This window comes from Ctenocephalides felis, unplaced genomic scaffold (genome assembly GCF_003426905.1).
Source record: "Ctenocephalides felis isolate EL2017-DRISC unplaced genomic scaffold, ASM342690v1 CF-g0.4_SCAFFOLD_03571, whole genome shotgun sequence".
NCBI lineage: Eukaryota > Metazoa > Arthropoda > Insecta > Siphonaptera > Pulicidae > Ctenocephalides > Ctenocephalides felis.
Window position 1 is genome coordinate 40,527,031 of NW_020539725.1, and position 21,574 is coordinate 40,548,604.

General features: G+C 29.4%; 1 protein-coding gene across 1 annotated transcript in view; it reads right to left on the reverse strand.

The window, feature by feature from the left end:
* The window catches only part of LOC113386046 (protein furry-like), a 119,802-nt gene that overhangs the window by 7,613 nt on the left and 90,615 nt on the right, over positions 1–21,574 (reverse strand). Inside the window, 22 exon segments of the mRNA XM_026623855.1 lie at positions 451–525; positions 930–1,178; positions 1,359–1,505; positions 1,640–1,948; positions 2,077–2,274; positions 2,422–2,545; positions 2,626–2,845; positions 3,178–3,324; positions 3,418–3,562; positions 3,636–3,734; positions 3,817–3,983; positions 4,095–4,298; positions 4,368–4,460; positions 4,555–4,678; positions 4,762–4,924; positions 5,163–5,338; positions 5,445–5,577; positions 6,041–6,378; positions 9,608–9,742; positions 16,244–16,480; positions 18,734–18,906; positions 19,670–19,792. Coding sequence (XP_026479640.1) covers positions 451–525; positions 930–1,178; positions 1,359–1,505; positions 1,640–1,948; positions 2,077–2,274; positions 2,422–2,545; positions 2,626–2,845; positions 3,178–3,324; positions 3,418–3,562; positions 3,636–3,734; positions 3,817–3,983; positions 4,095–4,298; positions 4,368–4,460; positions 4,555–4,678; positions 4,762–4,924; positions 5,163–5,338; positions 5,445–5,577; positions 6,041–6,378; positions 9,608–9,742; positions 16,244–16,480; positions 18,734–18,906; positions 19,670–19,792 — 3,779 coding nt within the window.

The window sequence follows — 21,574 nt, forward strand, 5'->3', positions numbered from 1 at the left end:
TAAAAATATAGTGTAATATGTAGTAAACATAGTGCTTTACCAAATAAGAAATTGTGTAAAAATTTGCACATGTGTATCAAAATCAATTGAATATAAAATGAGTATTTCGCTTGTGATAAAAGTGCATACAAGCATAAATAAAACTTTTATTTGATAGTGTGGTAAATTTCAAAATAATTTTGCGTGTTTTTGATTACAAGCCAGATAAACAAGTGTACTTTATTGGTTCCTGGGACCTGGACTCCTTTCTGATTTACCTTCGAAACATATCGAATTTAATATTTCATCCTATTAACAGCGGCATGATAAAATTGCAAATATATAGTAATAGAATATTTTGAGTATACTTGGTATAGATTATTTACTTCACACTAATGAAAATAATTAACCTGAGTCTATTCAGGTAAAACTATTGATAAATAATAACTTAAAATAATTTAAAGTACTTACAGAAGGACTCTTCGGTAATCCGACACGTTGGCCACAAGTTGAAAGAAGGTTTACCATATTTTCTCTGACACGGCCCTAAAGGAAATATATATAAAACATTGATTAAGTTAGCATTATTATATATATAAAACATTGATTATCGAAACAGTAATTAACAAAAAGCGTTTTGATCAGTGAATCATAAAGAAATAAAACGTAAATAAAAATATTAATACTCTGCAGCTTTTTCATAAAAATTACCATGTTAAGAAGGATTGAATACAAATGTTATATACAAGATAAACTACAATGATGCCATTAAGTCCATAATGGCATCATATATATATATATATATATATATATATATAAATTATATATATATATATATATATATATATAAATCCACAGATATTGTATACATTGCATGTTATAAATTTGAAATGCCGAGAAAAGTGAACTGAAGTTCTGAAATTGCAAATTCTGATAACTTGTATAATTACCTGTGATAACCAGGGTCTCTTCCAACCAGCCAATGCCGTATTGTCCGCAGGTGACAATGACACAGAACGTCTAGGTGAACTAGGGTATGCAGGGCATAAAGCAGTTGAACCATCAGCAGTCGTCGATTGAGGTCCAGAATTATTCGCTGAATTATTAGTTGAAGACTGGCCTTTTGCAAGATACCTACGGCCTATCAACGGAGTCTGAGACAGATCAAATGTGAAGTCCATGGTACGACCAGGTAGTTCCTAAAAATAAAGAACACATGTTTCTTAGTTTGCAAGATAATGATATTTTTGTTGAATAAATAATTATTTTTAAAATACAAGAATTTCCCACAATTAATAGATTCTGTAATATGATTACACAAATTTCATTTCTGGCCATATAAAGAGGTTAAATTTTCATCAATTTTTTCTCAATATTACCTTTTTATCATTTTCGGAGAATGATGGATGAGGCGGCAATGGACAAGACTCCCATAAATGCGACTGCGGAGCAGGAGGCACAACAAGACTGCTGCTGCGATTCACTACTAATTTCAAAATTTTCAAGGCCTCTTTCCAATGAGTACCCTAAAATATTTAAATTAATATTTAACTAGCTTTCAAATATCATTTGCGAAAAATAAATAGACTTTTAATTAATGCGTTGGGCCTATCACAAAAGAAGATATATTTTTATATCTAACAAATATATCTGATCTTACCTCTAAATATTTTGTGATAACTCTCAGTAAATCCGAATTTATAGTCTGCGCTTGTGGAGTCGCCAAATCTACGTAGTGCAACATACAGTGAATTATACTAAGAATAGGTAACTGAACTGCTGGAGAACCTTTCTCTAAGACCTCAACTAAAAACGCGAGCATATGGAGACCCAGGTGAGCATATGTATCGTATAAATACTTTACAACGCATTTTGTCCATTGGAAGCTTTCTTTGCAGAAAGTTCGGCGACTGTATAATGTCATAACGGTACCTAAGTATTCGAGTTTCTTACTTTTTTCAGTGCTAACCTGTGGAAACAAAATGTAAATATTACTTATATGGTATCTTAAAATAATAAATTAATATTCATGTACTTCAAGACTTATTATAGAACAGTTATGATAAAATTATAAAGCATTTTCAAATATTCTTATACCTGAGCAATGTTTTCAGCGCTACGAATACATAATTCATTAGCGTCCTCATAATTCAAAACCATATATGGTAATAAAGCGACAACATTCATAGGAAAAGCGAGACTTTGAGTTGGATCAACTACCGCCAAATCTAAAACTGGTGTAAATTGCGAGAGCAAAATAACAACTGGTTCGTATGTGTTTGGATTTGTACATCCCTGAAAATATAACAAAAGTATCAATATAACATCAAAAAATGTAAAATTCGGCAATGCTGGAACGTCAACTAAATTGATAAACGAATAACAAAAATAATGTATTATTCTCTCTTTTTTTTAAAAAAAGCTTTGTTATAATAATGACACCTTAAGCAGAAGAGCATGCACTCCAGGAAATGAAGTCCAACGAAGTTGCTGTTGAATTTTCTCTATCTTATCTCTAGCATCAGGTCTATCTAAAGGTAATCTATGCAGAACTCTGCTCAGTAATCTGCAAATCACAAAAAATGAAATAAAATATACATTACATTGACCTGGAGACTTTTTACATCACCACTTTATAACAAATACCTTGCAGCAAGTAAAAATTCATGTTCATAGTCCGATTCCAATAGACCGACAGCCAACCAGAATAATTGCGCTAAAATAGTTAACTTGTCGTCTTGTGTTTGTGTATCACCTAATAATTTTAATGATTGTGCAGAACGAGAACGCGATAAATTCGGAGGAAATTTGTTAGCACTGGAACTTGTACGGCTGTCCACTTCTGTAGATGTTCTCCCACGCATTTCTTAATTAGGTAATAATAAACATCAATTATGTACAAAAATAACTTATAACAAAAATGTATTATGAAGATTTGTGCTAACATTCTAAATACTTACACACACATCAAAAGTAGAAAATATATAATTAAGTTTTACGAGCAATTATTTAAATTCATCTAGTTATTTAAAATTAATTGAACTCGCTAATGATTCTTAGGTAACGTTAACTTCAGTGTAAATACTATTGATCATTATCGATTTTATGGCTAAGCATTCTTTTCAAGTTAAACCTGATTAAAACTTCACCAGTACGAAATTTTAAATAGAGTAACAAATCAACATATTATTTACAAACCTTTGTTCTCGTTGGCTGGTGAACCCATAGCCTTACGAGTACAATACGATACTGAATAGCTCGTACTTCGCATATGACCACTACAACTTGGAGGTTGTGGGCTACCAGGACCGCATATGCCAACCCCGCCACCAGGCGATCGTTTTCCTTTATATATGGATAACCAAATGTTATTAAAATGCTTTTATCATATATAATAATTTATTATATAAAAGATATGAGATTATATGTATCAGTTACCTCCAACTCCAATTGGTACACCATCTTTATTGTTAAGATTGGGTGTTGATTTGAAGATTTCTTTTCTAAAGTCTAATGGACGGAAATCTGATTCTAAGGAGTCGACAGCTGCTTCTAAAGTCAATAAGAGTTCGGTGACGTATCCCTGCAAATATTTGAAAATTTTAAAACCATTTTTTTTATATAATAAGTAATTCAATAATAATATAATAATGTACCTGCATGTCTTCACCCTGTTCAGCCACAGTTTCCACCAATCTAGATAAAATATCCGAAAGCATCCTAGGACTAATTGGAACACGTAACGCTCTATATACCTAAAAGTAAATGGAGTTATCAGAAGTATAGTGCAGAAAAATGTAGAGTGTTTATTAACATATTTATATCACATATTATTACCTGTAATGACCTTCCGGCATAGTGTCTTGAAGAGCAAGATAAACCTAGTTGAAGAGCAGTTTGGGCCCATCGTTCACTAATTAAAGCATGCGGTAATGCATCTCTAAATACTCTCAACACATGCTGAAGAAACGTATCAATTTGTTCTGCAGATCTCACAGACCAAACTAGAAAAAAGGATTTTTTTTAACATCAACAAATATCATAACATAATACAAAATGTATTATATATATTATATTTGAATTATTATTTATGAAATATTTATATAGTTCATTACCTTTTGCTGTGATGTCTTCATAATTCCACAACGGAGTATTTTGGCGTGATGATAAGAAATCTATGAGCGATTTTATTACATGAGCTGTTGCCATATTTGGACCAGGCTGCGGTACATTACCAGTCCACGAACCACTATCTTCACCAGTGACTATTAAAGGAACCTGCGGCTCGACAGAGCTAGCGATGCTTGTTACTGCTACTACTAATAATTAAAAAGAGATAAATTATTAATTATAAAATAAATTTAATAATTGTATTTTCTAAGTTTAACCTGTTGTTTGTGATGGAATACTATTCGGCCCTGAATTTGGTACTGTAGCATTAGCGGTTCCGTTCAAGTAACTGTCGAATTCCGCATCAGGTTCTAAATCAAAATTAATAATAAATCAGAAATAAAATATACAGCAATTCATGGTGATTTGTTTATAATAAATGGTTTGTTTTAAAAATGTATTTACCTGTAAAATTATGTTTTATTACTGGTAAAGCTGGAGTTGGCAAGCCAAGGCCTAATTCAGAAGTTTGACTATTTAGTAAAATTCTTGCTACTGTTAAATGATCATTATGCTCAGCCAAGACAATCTGCACAAAAATAAAAGTCATGTAACTGTATTATCACGGACAAATAATGATAAATATTTAGTTACAATAATACCATTACATACCAATAAGTGAAGCAGTAATTGTTTGCAATGGTCTCGGACTAATGGTCTGGTGTGATCCAGACCCAAAAACAATATGTGAAGCATGAGAGGCACGTGAATTGCCCAATCCAAATCAACACCATCGACTACTATATCAGTCAATAACATCACAGCTACGTTACATCTGAAGAAAATTACAATATAATATATCAAATCGTTAGTTGTGAAATGCTAGTATGTATCGAAATAATTTGAAAACTGGAAACTAAACTTTGATCAAAATATATTTGATCTGAATGAATAATGAATAAATATGGAGTTATTTGATAACTAAATGTAAATTTAAGGTCAAGGATATAATAATAAGAATATAAATAATTAAAAAAAAATATGAAGAACATATTATATTAAACATAACATGCCTGTGAAAGCCGGATATGGGTTGAGAACTATCAGGTAAATATTCCTTGAGTGGTGCAAAATAACCACCATATTCCGGCATAGGCAGAGGGTGTGGATGTGGTTGCTGAATTTGAGGTTCCGGTTCAGCTCTACCAATACAAGCTGCTATCATAGCTGAACGATACATTTCCTCGCACTAAATATACAAGTAAACATTTTGTAATAATTAAGCAAATAAAATTATTCAAAACACTTTAATCAATATGCTACATGTTTACCTAACAGTTAACTTAAATATTTACCTCAGCAAGAACCTGTTCATTAACAAGATTATCATCTGGTCTATGAGCAATTGGTGGACCACTATTTCCTCGAGTTTTCTCGTACCCTCTAGGCGAGCTAAAAGCTCTTAAAGCAGAATCAGATTTTGAGGATCTAAGGTGAAACAAAATCACGGTGTAATGATATCTCATTTCATTTCTTATCTTATAATTAGTTATATAGAGATAATATTTCTACTACGGCGTACTGATAATTAACATCAAATAACAAATTCACTATTATTAGAATAATTAGCTACGCCGGATTAAACAGCAACGTTTTCAGTAAACTTTATTCTCTACGTAGTCAGATAAGCTAATTAAGTCGTTAGAGAGTTATTTGTTCAAGTTCGAAGAAGTAATTACACAAGTTTAGTTAAAACTATAGTCGATTGTTGGGAGCGCATGACTACAAAGAAGAAAACGTAATTATTCGCATCACAAAGAAAATTATAATTCAGAAGGAAAATATAGTTATATTTAATTAGATAAATAAATATAAAAAAACATGTGAAATGGTTTGGCTTAAAGTTTTATTACTATTACCTGTTCATAAAAAAATGTTACCATCTACTCACCCCGCACTTTTGATAGGATCCTCACCACTATGTCGTTTCGTATGAATGGTTCCCTTCTCGACCGCCAAGTCTGCGTATCTATCCGTATTACCGCCATTATTCTGACCTCCAGAGTTGCCATTGTTTCCATTTTGACCTCCATTTGATCCATTATTTCCATTTGCACCACCATCGGAGTGACTTGAAGCTTTTCGCATACTTGTGAGGCGATAGAACGGCGGCGTTTCGGTGCGCTCTATGAGACAATTCAAAGTTTCAACGGTCTGTAGTTCTATCATCATCTCTTCGAGAAGTCTATCTGGACGAGCGCGGGCCAAGTACAACGCCACTCGTTTAGCCTGGTAGGAGGATAATCAATTATAAAAATAATTAAGAATATCTGTTATTTTTATATGTTCTTCTGTTAACATTAAAATGAAACTAGTTGGTTTGGTATTTAGCCTTGAGGCGAATTACATGAACTTCCCGATATGTGTAAATAATCGACTTAGTCAAAAAAAAAAAGTGTAAATAATATACTTCATCAATCCTACTTTAAAAAAAACGATAATAATTTTAGCAAAGTTTGACGAATTTTTAAAATTAAACTACTTGTTGTAAGGCCGTAATATTACAGTAAGTTCTATAAGACCATGATGTATATCGCCAAAAAAAGTTTCATGAAAAAAGGCTTAATTTTTTTTTTAACAGTTAATTACAAGAAAACGGCTCGGTAGATTTTCACCTAAAATTAATCAGCATCATTCCCAAATGATATCTTCGAACAGTTTTTGATTTTTCAAAATCGGTTCAGTAGGATGAGCTTAAATGTGGACGAAAATTTAACACTTTTTTTCAACATTTAATTACAAGAAAACGGCTCGGTAGATTTTCACCTAAAATTAATCAGCATCATTCCCAAATGATATCTTTCGAACAGTTTTTGATTTTTCAAAATCGGTTCGGTAGGATGAGCTTAAATGTGGACGAAAATTTAACACTTTTTTTCAACAGTTAATTACAAGAAAACGGCTCGGTAGATTTTCACCTAAAATTAATCAGCATCATTCCCAAATGATATCTTTCGAACAGTTTTTGATTTTTCAAAATCGGTTCGGTAGGATGAGCTTAAAAGTGGACGAAAATTTAACACTTTTTTTCAACAGTGAATTACAAGAAAACGGCTCGGTAAATTTTCACCTAAAATTAATCAGCATCATTCCCAACTAATATCTTTCGAACAGTTTTTGATTTTTTAAAATCGGTTCGGTAGGATGAGCTTAAATGTGGACGAAAAGTTCAACACTTTTTTTCAAATTACAAAGAAACGGCTTGGCAGATTGTTGCACAAAACTGACAAACGATAGTCCTCACCGAAATACATCAAATGGCTTTTAAATTTCTAAAATCGGTTCAGGCGTTTTGAGAAAACGTCGATCAAAAGTCTAATTTTGACAAATGCCAAAAAGACCATACTGATTTTTGCAAACTTTGACGAATTTTTAAAGCTGAACCAGTTGTCGTAGGGCCGTAATATTTTAGTATGATCTAGAAGACTATGGTATCTATCGTCAAAAAAATAATCATAAAAATCGTCGAATTTTTTTTTTTAAAACTTTATTACAAGAAAACGGCCCGGCCGATCTCTACCAAAAACTAATCAGCACGATTCCCAACCAATATCTTTCGAATGGTTTTTGAATTTTCAAAATCGATTCATAACTGCGGGCTAAAACGTGGACGAAAGAGTTTTCACTTCTCTGCTATTTACGAAGAAACGGTTTGGCCGATGGTCGCACAAAACTGACAAACAATAGTCCTCATCGAGATACATCGAATGGCTTTTAAATTTTTGAAATCGGTCCAGCCGTTTTTGAGAAAACGGCGATTTACGGCAAAAAATCTGTTGGTGCACACGCACACACACACACACACACACACACACACACACACACACACACACATACTTTTTCCAAATTTGGTCTCATTCGATTCAGAATGGCTTGAAACGTCGAGAAAACATAAAATTAGCGAATCGGATTTTTTGATGAAAACATAAACTTCTCCTTCGGGAAGTTAATAAGAGTTACACTCGTATAAACTATAATTATCATTTAGTAATAACTGTTTTTTAGGCGGAAAATTTTGGTTTTCAAGTCAACATTTTTTTACATATGCAGTAGAGCATCACATTTAAAGATTGTTCATGAAAAAATGAAATAACTAGTTGGTATTGGTATTTTGCCTTTAAGGCAAGTTACATGAACTTCCCGATATGTGAAATAATCGACTTAATCAATAAAAAGTAAATTAATTTATGAGTGATTAAAAGTATTCCGAGTGGATTTATTACACATAATTGAAAATGAACGAATGCGTTAACCCGGAGTGTTTTCTAAATGCAAATTTTCAAACACAAACAAGTTTTATAATTGAACCAGTTTCCGTAGGTATTTAATGGTTCAGTATGTTCATTAAGACCAGGTATCTATCGTTATACCAAGTAAATAGTCTAATTCTAATTTTAACAAACGTCAAAAAAACTACTCATTTTCTCAAAATTTGATGAATTTTTAAAATTAAACTACTAATTAATTAAACTTAATATTTCAGTAAGTTCTATAAGACCAAGATATCGCCAAAAAAGTTCCATAAAATCGGCTAAAATTTGTTTTTAAAAGTTAATTACAAGAAAGCGGCTCGGTAGATTTTCACCTAAAACTAATCAGTATCATTCCCAACTAATATCTTTCAAACAGTTTTTGATTTTTTAAAATCGATTCCGTAGTACGAGCTTAAATGCGGACGAAAAGTTCAACACTTTTTCCCAAATTACAAAGAAACAACTCGGCCGATCGTCGCACGAAACTGAGAAATGATAATCCTCATCGAGAAACATCAAATGGCTTTTAAATTTCTGAAATCGGTTCAGGCGTTTTTGAGCAAACGTCGATGAAAGGTCTAATTTTGACAAATTGCAAAAAAACGATACTAATTTTTGCAAACTATGATAAATTTTTAAAGTTAAACGAGTTGTCGTAGGAACGTAATATTTTAGTATGATCTATAAGACTATAAAAAACTATTAAATTTTTGAATTCGATCCAGCCGTTTCGGAGAAAACGTCGATTTACGGCAAAAAATCTGTTCACATACACATACACGCACACACACATACTTTTTTCAAATTTGGTCTCATTCGATTCAGAAACTTCTCATTCGGGAAGTTAAAAATATAAAATTTGACTACTTTTTTAATAATCATTGGATTATATAGTATAAGCTTATTCGGCAACTATTATTTTAGACATCCAATATTTGAAATAACATTAGTTTTAAGTAATATTTAGCAATTTGATTAATAATATTTCTCTTTAATAACATTTTTGCATATTTCATCCTGACTACTTCATTTTACATGTAGTCAGCGAGACCGTTAAATATTTCTCAATTTGCCCTTTGAAACCGACTACTTCGTAAATTATTGGTCTTTTCAGCAAAGTTTGTTAGCAATGGCCCAAATGGATTATCTGCTAATAGGTACGGATGTTGAAATGCGTTTAACCTACTCTTCTAAGTACTACTTACGTAGGGTAGTAAATCGTTGGGAGCCATTCCGCTTACAATAACCAGATATCTTAGTATAACCTTTAGGTTATTCGGCCAAAAAGAACACAAAGTACCCCATAATTCTTCTACATCTCGTGGATGCTCATCGGCAAACTGAAAAAAGAAAAATATATTTAGTAAACAACGGAATTGAATAATTAGAAGACAGAACATTATAATTATCAACCTTTTCCTAAAACATGCATACAGACGAAAAAGTTTGAAATCCATTCGATAGAATTTGGATAATAAGAAATACTGTTGTACATATATAATTTATGAACGAAAGAACTTTTGATCGCACGGAGTTTTTAATTAAGTAAACAACAAATAAAAGCTCATCGTATTTTTATCAATATTCATCATTTTTAATCATATTAAAATAATCTAATAATTAATTAAAACTCACTGGAAAAAATATAATGAACGGAAATATGAAAAATAGATTAAAATAGTATGCGCTGGAATAGATAATTAAATTTTTAAATTAAAATTTAAAACGTTTATGAAATTAATATAAAAGTAAAGTTAATGTATTCATATAAAAGCTGACCAGATTTAACCCTTCATATAAATTCGGTAAAACCAATCATTTCAATAAATAAAGAGTAATTTAATCTAAAAATAACCCATAAAATATTAATCTTGTTTTTCAAAGAGTTCAATTAATATCACATTTATTTTGTTGACGGATCATTGCACATGCCTAAAAATAGGTACAGCCGGTAGGCAACAAGCGCTTCATTTTATACAATGGTAATAAATTAATTCGTGTTTCTTTTTTATTGAACTTTTTGGGATATATACAAATTCAAATTATTTAAAAGAGTAACATATTAATACTGATAAAAATGATAAAAATAATGGATACAACTTTAACAAGTCACCATTTGTATCGCGACATTGTAATTTAAATTTTATTTTTCAGTTGCATTCAAATGTAAAATATAATTGAATTTTAATTTGATTCTAAAGTGTTTTTTTGTGCATCCATATAATAGTTATAATCCTGCCATACCTTTCAGATCAATTTTGCTCTATAAAAATATTTTGAACAAAGGAACTATTTGCTTTCAGATACATTTCATGACAAAATAAGTAATTTTTTCATGAACCCTGACGCGTGTTCGATAATTAAATATATAATGCAAATATTTCTAATCACATACATAGTATTACTTCATTCAAAATATGTAATTACATAATTTATATTATATTACATAATTTACGTCTAAAAATTTTGCTTTTTGCTAAAGGTAATACAATAAACATGAAGATATTCAAGCATTAATTAGTTGAAAACAATATTAAGCTCCATGAAAGTGTTTATATCATTAATTCGATAGCCCGATTAGATTCGTACAATTAGACAAAGCAATGCTTTAAGATTGGAACAAATAAATCCGCTAAATTTCAACACTTATCCTTTGGAGACAATATTCCCAATGCAAATATAAATCATTCAATCGTGAGGCAATTTGCTGTTTAATGTGTATAAATTGATTCAAAAGCTCCACGTCGACAAGCTTTTACCGAATCGGAGTGCAAATAATAGATATTAGATACATAGAACTATATTATGCCAAACGATAATAATAGTAAGGTTATGGATTGAGCTTGTAGGATTTGATATGATTTGATTTGATATGGTATTATATACATTCATGAAATGACAAATGAGTTTAACTACAATTCTATTCAGGGAAACTGACTGTTAAAACGCGATACTTGAAAAGGTATTTTAAAAATTGAAATATATTTTTGACACATATTTATATCTAAAAACGCATATCATTACTATTTGATAAAACATTATCAAGGATGCAGTGCCCATATCCTATACTTACACATCTGGAACCAGAAAATGCACAATTTTTTCAACTCATGTTTACATTTTCTCAAGTGTAACTAGACTTCTATGTTATTATTTGCAGTAATTCTGAATATGAATTTATTCATCTCAGACATCTCCAGTTTAAATTCAATGGCCATTAATCCATTTATTTCAAAAGCAGGCGTTATTCATTTATTTTATTTGATGTCTGCCTCTTAAAACAATTAACGCAATCCCCCCATGTAGACTTGCCATATATGCAGACCATTCTATTTAATCACACAGGTACTACACAGGTTCAAAAGACACGTGATTAGATTTATCATTTCAGTGAGTACAGATAAATTGCTTCCATCTAAGTCCATATTGTTTAAGGTCGTAAAATAATTTCATTAAATACTGTTAATGAGAAGTTACTCATAAAGAGCATTTAATCAATGCTCTAAATATAGTTTTTAAAACGACTGAAGAATAGTTATGAATTTATTTTTGTAATACATTTCTATAAAAAAAGTTAAATAAATATATAATCGGTTATTTGTGACAAAATCTCGAATTCTCATAGCCTTATATCAAATATTGATGTCAATATGTATTAGTGTAAAATTGAACACAGACATGCAGAATATCACATATTTACAGACGAAGAATTATTTTTATTATTTTTGCTTTTTATACGTGAGTCCTTTTATTCCTGCATCTATAGCAAAATAAAACCATCTGATAAATCGGCAATATTATGCCTAGAAAATAGAATTAATATATCCTATGTCGTAATCATATCAAATTTATATTTATACTGGGTAAACATCTTGCTAAAACTAATGCACTGTTATTTAATTTAAAAATATAATTAACAAGATTGTTAAGAATTATATCTCAAATGTGCAGAATCCACAAATTACCTCCTCATACATAGATAAATGAATATATTCTCACCGTGTACATACATTAGCATTAGATTATTTCCCAAGCGAACCTATCTGCCGAAACCTGGCGTATTGCAATCGAGTGAAATTTCGAAAATTTCCATATGATTTTCTAATCTAAAATGACGCCGACGCAAATTATGGAAAATCTGCGTCACGTATGTCACAGCAAGCTTATACGGGCTCAGTCCATTAGCGGTATTTCTCTGAGCTTTGAACTACGAGCTTAAAGCTGAAAGCTTCCGTTTTGTGAAGAGCTTTCGCGGCCTATTCAACACTTTTTATCGTGCACAGACGAATTTATTTAAAAAAAAAATAATATTGGTAAAATCAAATGCTGTAAATGTAACATCATAAGAAAAGCAACAGACACTGCACAAAACAGCAAAAGGGTTACTGCCTATAAATGCTCGCCCTATAAATGTACAAATGTTTTCAAAACGTAATTGCATACAGCACAAAAATCTTAGTTATAATTATATAGAGCCTTCCGTTTGGTATTTTCATTCCTCAGAGAAAACAGCCATGAAATATAATTGTTTCAATAAAATAATTGTGACAATAAATGCAAGATATGTTTATAATTAGAATTCGCTTTTGTTTCAGATGCTATTACATTATAAAAGGAACGATCAGAAATAAACAAAGGATTCCTTCTCATAACAAACAACCCGAGTTAAAATGAGTCACGATTTTATACGTTATAAATAGATATGGGACATTCTATAAATCTATATTTAAAGATTATAGGTTTGGTTTTGCGAAACTGGAATAGGGTGTGTAAATAGATAACGTAATTAAAAGTAAACGTAATGTAATTAACTGTTTAATTTTATTGTTAAAAAACCTTGAAGTTAATTAAATATAGAAGTGAAGATAAAATAAATGCTGACTGATTTAACCTTTACATAATGTATAATAAGCTAAGTAAATATTACTGTAGTGTTTTGGAAATTCTAGAATATGATTACACATTTCTCATTATGAAGATAAGTGATATCATATAAATACAAAACAATGTTGTTCATTTAATTCAAACCATAATAATAATATTAAATGCTCCTGCGCACATTCAAGCTCAATATATATATATATATATATATATATATATATATATATATATACATTCGTCCTTAAGAAAATTATTTAAAATTGATAATACAAGAGTTTTTTATATTTCACATTTCTTCATCGGTACTAAAAGTCCATTTTTAGAAAACTTTTTGATAATAATTTTAAAATTAAGCAATGTCGTGATATGGATATTTCATTTATATTTACCAATTATTAAAAAAATGTTTGCTATCAAAATCAATCAATTCATAAAATATTTTAAAAAAATTAAAAGAACAAATGCCACATATTCAGATTTCAGATAAGAAAAAAAATTATATGCAATGTTTCGCAAAAAAATATACAAAATTGGGAACAATTGCAAGTATAGACTTTTCTATTTTTAGTCCTTTATAGCACCTATGATATATACAGTATGATTAAAGTGTCGTCATGGTTAAGTAATTCAAACTTCAGTTCATCATATCACATTGTAAAATGGAAAACTCTTGAAACAAGAAGCAGAATATTAATGTATATTAAACCTCGTAACACATTGCTTATGAATGGAATCTTGTGAAGAACACAGAAATTATATTGTAAAATGATTTTCACTGTAAAAGTACCAGATCTCTCCACCGGCGTAATTAAACTTAATGCCCATGAATAATGGAAATTTTCAATCACTAAAATTACTAAGATTTAGAATACTACTCCCAATTAACTGAAAATAAAGTCGTATATAAACCATTTGCAATAAAATTTAAATCAATTAACAATAATAAAAATATACGAAGAAGATTAATTTATATAATTACTTAACATTTACACGGAAAGGTGGCAAAATAGAGCAAGTTTTGATTATGATCTTTTTTTTTCAGAACTTCATAAATGATAATCAAGAATAATGTATGAAAATATTGCGTTACATCATTTGCATTTTCGGGAAATATGGTCACAAAAATTTTTCAACCGGATACAAGAAATTAGTATTACTCCAGTATTGAACCTTATAAGTGTTAATATGCTCAAGGAATAAAATGTAAGTACAATTAATTTTTATTAATTATTAACTTATGCGTATGTCCGGACATCATTACGAAATCTGATAGTACCAATCGAATCTGATTTTCAATTCAATCATATATCAAAAATGCAATAGGTGGCACAATAAAGCTCATGAAAGTATTCATTGTGTGTCGTAAACTAATACGAAATAAATTGAGGATTTCAGGCTCAGAATAGAGCAATAAAGATTCTTCGGACTCGCTAGATATTTTCTTTTCAACATTTTATAAATAGAATAACCAACGAGATATCTATCATATTTTCTTTCCTTAGTTCACCTGAATAAAATACTCTTTATCATTTCCGTGAATGAATTCCGTGAAATCAATCTAGATAAAATACATTAGCTTTTACATTAAGAATTATTAAAATTATCGCAAAAGTGCATTTAGCATTTTCACGTTCTGATTATATTTCATGATTAGGTATTGTATTAATAATTCTCTTCACATTTAGCGTTTTATATAAATAATACAATCTTAAAATATGTGATATTATTATCGGGCTGAACACATAAATTTTAAAACTAATATTTTCATTTAATATTTAATGACTCTCAATTTGTGCCCATGTTTATTACATCTCTTTTAACCTTGGATATGAAATAATATTTCAAGGCGAAGTCTAGCTAAAGCACAGATTGGCAAACCATAAAAATTTATTTAATTACAGCAATAATGTTTATAGAAAGAAATATTTTCATCAAACTTAATAAAATTGTTGTTTTCCACGGTATCACAATGACGTTTCATTAATAGAAAATATTAAATGTAGGTAATAAAATTGTAATGAAAATCAATTTAATAATAATAGTTTTCTTATAAAAAGCAGAAGAAGTATTAATTCTCTGTAATATTTTGACTAAACTTACTCAATTTTGTAATTTTGAAATCGTGATGATTTAAAAATGTTTAAAATCAGTTATTTATTTTTATTTATTTGACGAAAATATTAAGGGCAATATAACTGTAAAAAAGTAAATGTACACAACAAAATAATGATTAAACATCTTACAAAAATGAGAAAAGTGCATTTTCTTTGAGAAATTTGAATTCCGCCCGCATAAAAAGGTGTACAAAATCTTATTATGTGAAACATTTGTGTTACAATCATCCAATCTGTATCTTTGACATTTGCTATGACAACAAAGTCTCAAAATCGATGGATGTATTCCAAGAATGTGAGGTAATGGTCATCGACTGAATACAAAGTATTTCAAAGTTGCCATGCTACTCTTGAATTACAAACTATGAATTTAATTAAATCCATCAAGTATTGAATGTTTAATAAGGAAATAGAATGTGAGAAAATGACTTTTTCCAAATGATAAATATAACAAAAATTCGTCGTCAAAAATCGTCAAAAAAATCAACAATTAATTACAAAAGCACGATCAGCAACTGATCTTTCAAGAATTTAAATTTTCAAATTCGGTTCATGATTTTTGGCCAACTTGGACAAAAAATTCAGAAATTTATTTGAATTTTGAAGAAACAATTCGGCCGATCAACGGGCAAAACAATTAAACGCGAGTCCTTATCGAGTTGTATCCACTATTTTGAGGAAATGTCTACAAAAGGTCAAGTTTAGCTCACATACATAGCTCACACAAAAACTTTTCCCAATGGCCAAATGATTTTGAATCATTGGCTTGAGATGTCGAGAATTCGAATTTTCTGGCAAAAAGCATAAACTGTTTTTTCGAGAAGTTAACAAAAACAATAAACTTACCTTTGCAGTGATATAGAATAAATTATTCAAGACCATTTCCGTCGCTTCAGCCGAACCCCAGCCGTCTCTCCTAGCCCCGACAGTTCCAGCACCTCGACCTGAACCTGGACCGCCACAACCCGCTATCTGACCGCCAGTTTGACCGCCTATACCAGCCATACAGCCGCCTCGGTCGCCTAAACGATCCGGCGTGCTCAAGTCGGGTGGTGTTTCGCAACAGCCGTGAACTGCGTGATACTGTTGAATAGAAAATGGTACAGGTTTGTGGTAATTAACATTTATGATAACATTTTAATGAACGTTGGAAGTTAGTTTAATTAATGTTTCTCATAATTTGCAGTTCGCATAATAGTAAAACAAGTTTCATAAAATATTTTGCCTAATGAGCGTTGGTTCGAATACCACGAACGACCAATTTAGACTTCAGTAAGTTAAAAACCATAATTAAAGTTTTGCTTTGATATGACTGTTATGTAGATAATTGTGCTTATTAATCGATATTCTACAATATAACATAGAGCAATACAAGTGCCAAAAAAATAAATACAAGCAAATTTATTTCATATTTACTTGAATAAAGCAGACGGAAACGCCTTATGCAATTTAAACACTAAACTTGTAATGTGTAAATGTTACAAACAAACGCGTTATGCTCTTGTTTTGATAATAAGATTTATTTTTAATTACTTGCAGCATATTTTTGAACAACTTCAACAAATATTATTTAAATTATTATATTAGTTCGTACTTTTATTCGTTCTTGGAAGAATTACTTTTTTAAATATATTATTTTTAAACTTTTAGTGTTTCTAACTTCTTTTTCAAATATTTGCTATTTTCTTCTATTTGATTAATATTACTTTTTTGTTTAAACGGTATTATAGTTTCAAATGTCATTTTTCCTCAAAAAATACTAATCAGTTTTGCTAAAATGTATTGACTTCTTTTGATTTTTGTGCATTTTGTATCAATATTATCTAATTTTATAATTTACTACTTTTTTATTAGTGAAATTAGCTAGATTTGATTATTTAACTGCATTGTATACTTAAATATTAATTTTAATATATTTATTATATGAATTTGTTAATTTTAATATATTAAGTATTTAGCAAATTAAATACAGAAGTCTATGACTATTTTACCAAATGTTCGACAATATTAACTTCCCGTAGGGTAAGTTATTGTAATCGTCCAAAAAAAATTGATAATTTTTACATTTCTTAACCTTTTGAAGGTTTCTGAACATTTTGGCATACCTCAAAAAAATGTGTGAGCATGTGTGTGTGTATGTATAGATACAATTTTCCGTCCACGTTTTCGGCCGTACGGATCAACCGATTTGAATGATTTAAAAAACATTCGATTCTTATTGATAGGGAGGTATGCTGATTAGTTTTTGGCAAAGCCGTTTCGGAGATACCGAGCTGTGCACATGTGCAAAAAATGGCAAATTTTGAGAGAACTAAGCATCCGATTTGAATGACTTAAAAAACTTTCTGCTTGTTTTGACAAATTAATTGCTTTTGGAGGGAAAAAAATCGATTTTTCTTTCAAATCTTTTTTTTTTGATAATTCTTCTTTTGCATATCGAAAATAATTCAGATTTTAATTTTAATTTTGGCTAAAGTTCTAAAACTACTAATATTCTTTAAATAAATAATTTTAACTTTGTGATTCAGTTTATATAACTCTTATAAATATTAGACAATGTTACAATATTTATGAATCTATATGAAAACATTTATGTAATATTCCTGCAAATTTTCGTTACGGTACGGGAAGTTCCAGCAATTTGCCTTAAGGCACGATGCCATACACAACTAGTTTAATATTGTTTTTGAAGCCAGAAATACAAGCAATTTTTCAACTTTTCCTCAAATCGTATCGAAACTGTTTATAAACACGATTATAAAGCGATGGTTTATGGCAGAGCCATTTATCATAAAACTATTTTCATAAATTTACATCATGTTTTTCAAGTTTACATTATGTGATCGATCATGGTCATGATAATGTACTTTGTTTGAAGTGAAATTATATGACTACACATTTTTAACATTCTTGATTAATAATACAATCTTAATATTGAAAATTGGAAAAATTTAATTCAAAAATATGGCATCACCTTTTATAATAAATGTTATTTAAAATAAAATTTATATTTCTAACTTTATATGGAAATTAATTGCTAAAAACAATAAATAATAACGATATGAATATTTGATAAATTAGAGATATTATATGATAAATCAATAATTATATGGAAGAATAAAAAAAATGATGATAAATATTACCAACAGCTTCGGCTAAATTAATCAGAGATAATATATTTATTATCTAAATGAACTAACGACTGAAATCAACTATAGTTATATTATAGACTCAAAATAATTCAGAAAAAATATCAGATTATTAATTAAGAAACTTTAACTATCTGTTTAAAAATGACTATAAAATGCTCCTCTAGTTTACTATAAAATTACTCACATGATATTGCTGATGCAACGGCGGATGATGACAATGGTGATATCCGTGGTGCATGGACGCAGAGGCTGGTGCACCAGGATCAACAAGCTCCATGTTGTGCAGCCATGGAAGTAAACATTGCAATAGCAATTGTCGAACTTCTGGGCGCGCAGTTTGGAATCGATGTGTTATTTCTAAATAATAAGAATGAAATACAACAAAATTATTAGTATGCAAATATTGATGGATTAAAGACATATATGATGATTTAGCTTCCCATAGGGTGTGTTATTGAAGTCATGTAAAGTAAAGTTCAAGAACTTTAAATAATTCTAATATTGTAGTCTAGACCTAGATATATATTTGTCATCTTCGGTATATGATTGAATAAATTAATTGAAAAGTTGTAAATTAAAGTCACCAGACATTGAAATCAAAAGAACATACGTTTCAATTGACAGCTTAGCAATTAATAAACTTGATGATTTTTGAACTTAAACCATTATCGCTAAACTTCATATATAATTCAGAGCCAAGTGTCAGAGAATCTCTACCTATAGACCAGGGTGTAATGAATGAGTAAATAAACTTCGCCAATTACGAGCAATTTCCTCGGTCTTTACACACAAATACCGCAAAACAAAATGGGGACTTTTGTTCAAATGTTTACATTGCCAAACTTCCTATGTGAACCACAATTGAGTTAGAAATACAAGTCCTACAGAAATTGTATCATGCTGAAGATTAATTTACTACGCATTAGAAAAGCCAATAGAACAGCCAAACTGGGGGTTCCAAATTGTATACCATTGTTTTTCAATGATATTCAGCAATTCATAAAAGTTATATAATAGTACATTTGATATGTTTTATGTTAATATTATATGCAAGTTATAATTATTATATGGTAATAATGTTTCAAAATTGTTAATATAAAATATCTGAAAAATTTCTTACCCGAAAACATGGGCATTGTCAACTCTGGATGAAGTTGAGCAAGTTGCCTGGATAAATACATGTGGGAACGACAGTAGCCAGTGCTAAGCAGTAAATCTAAAGTTCCACGTTCCTTGTCCTCACCTGGAATTAAAATAATTCATCAGTTAAATTACTTAATTAACATAATTTATTATTTAAACTCTAGAAACTAAAAATAATTATCAAATAAATATTAACAAATATTCAGAAAGAAAACAATAATTTTACTAACAACCGGATAATAAAACTTCTTGTTCAAATCATAATAAAGTATTTAATGTAATAGGTAATATTAAATTTAAAAAATATCATTTAACATTAATAAGATTTTTCACATTTTAATTATTTGCACATAATAAGATTCAGTTATTACAAACAAAATAAGAGAACAAACAGAACTTTAAAATTTTTCAATCCCTGTCTTTCAAGATTAACAAGTAAAAAAAAACTTTCTCACATTTTAAAACTACAGATATCTTTGAATATTTACTTTATTACTTGCAACTGAAATGACTTTTCACATTTCACAAGTTCAGATATTTCTAACAACTTTATGCAAAACTTATTAAGTGCAACGTCTAAAGATGAAATGAAACATGTTGAAGTTTCTTGTGTGTTTAATTAGCGTAGATGTAGATTTTGAACATACTTATCAGATTTGCATTAATGCATAAACATATTATAAAATATTACGATGGATTGCTTTCAGTATGGTTGACAGCTTGAATAAATATATATATATATATATATATATATATATATATATATAAATTGAATAATCAGAAATTCTAGTATATTATAATCAATAGAGATTTTTTTCTATTTATTTACGACAAAACTGTCGATGCGTAATATTTAATTTAAAATATTTGTATTGATGCAATTAATATTCACAAAAGTATTACACATAATACTGAATATTAATAAAATTCAGGTTTTAAAATTTAGTTTTAGAATAGTCAATGAAAGTAATAATTATTATCAAATATAAATGTTAGAACATAATATTCGAGAACAAAAAAATAATCTTCGATATATACTTAATTTGCTTTCATAGCTGAATTGATGGTGATTATGGTGGTTTAGTGAAAGATAGTCATACCTATATCATATTTGATAAAAAAAATGAATATGATATTATAATTAAAATATCAAAAATATAACAAATTATAAAACATTATTTATACAACTCCGATTTTAAAATAAATACTCTGGAACGTGGCAATTCATATATTCTTATTGTTGCTATTACGTTCTAAAAGTATTTGAATTCTAAAAAGCATGGAATTATGGATTCAATTTTATCTCTTCAATTTTAAATAGAATAAGTATACTCGGTTTCGAATCAATATTATTTCATTAGCATATCTATAAGAGACGAACCTCAATTGACAAATTAGACAAGACGCACAAACATAAACGTGTTTTCATCACAGGAGAAAATCGAATTGGACTTTTGTGGGCGTATAATTGCACTTATAAGATAAGCTTATATTAAAAACCAAATAATGAATATTGCGTCAGTCTACTATCATAGTATTGAATTTGACTCGTCTTAAGCTTTAGAAATTCACTTGAAATTTTAGCTTTGATCAGTTTTGATACACATTGTAAGCAGAGACAGCACTCGAGATCTGGAATTTTAGTAACAAAGTTTAAAAATCTCTTCATGTGGAATATGCCTGTTTTAGACAAAGAATGTATGTACATATATCTTTTATTATCTTATATATTTTTTATTTCTTTTTTCTAAGTGGAAACATATAGACATATGTCAACATAAATATGAAAGGAGGCGACAAAGAAAAGATTTAACAAAAACGATTCTGACCATGCTCGTATTTTGTGCATTTTCATATATAACCATTTCGATAGGTTTATTTA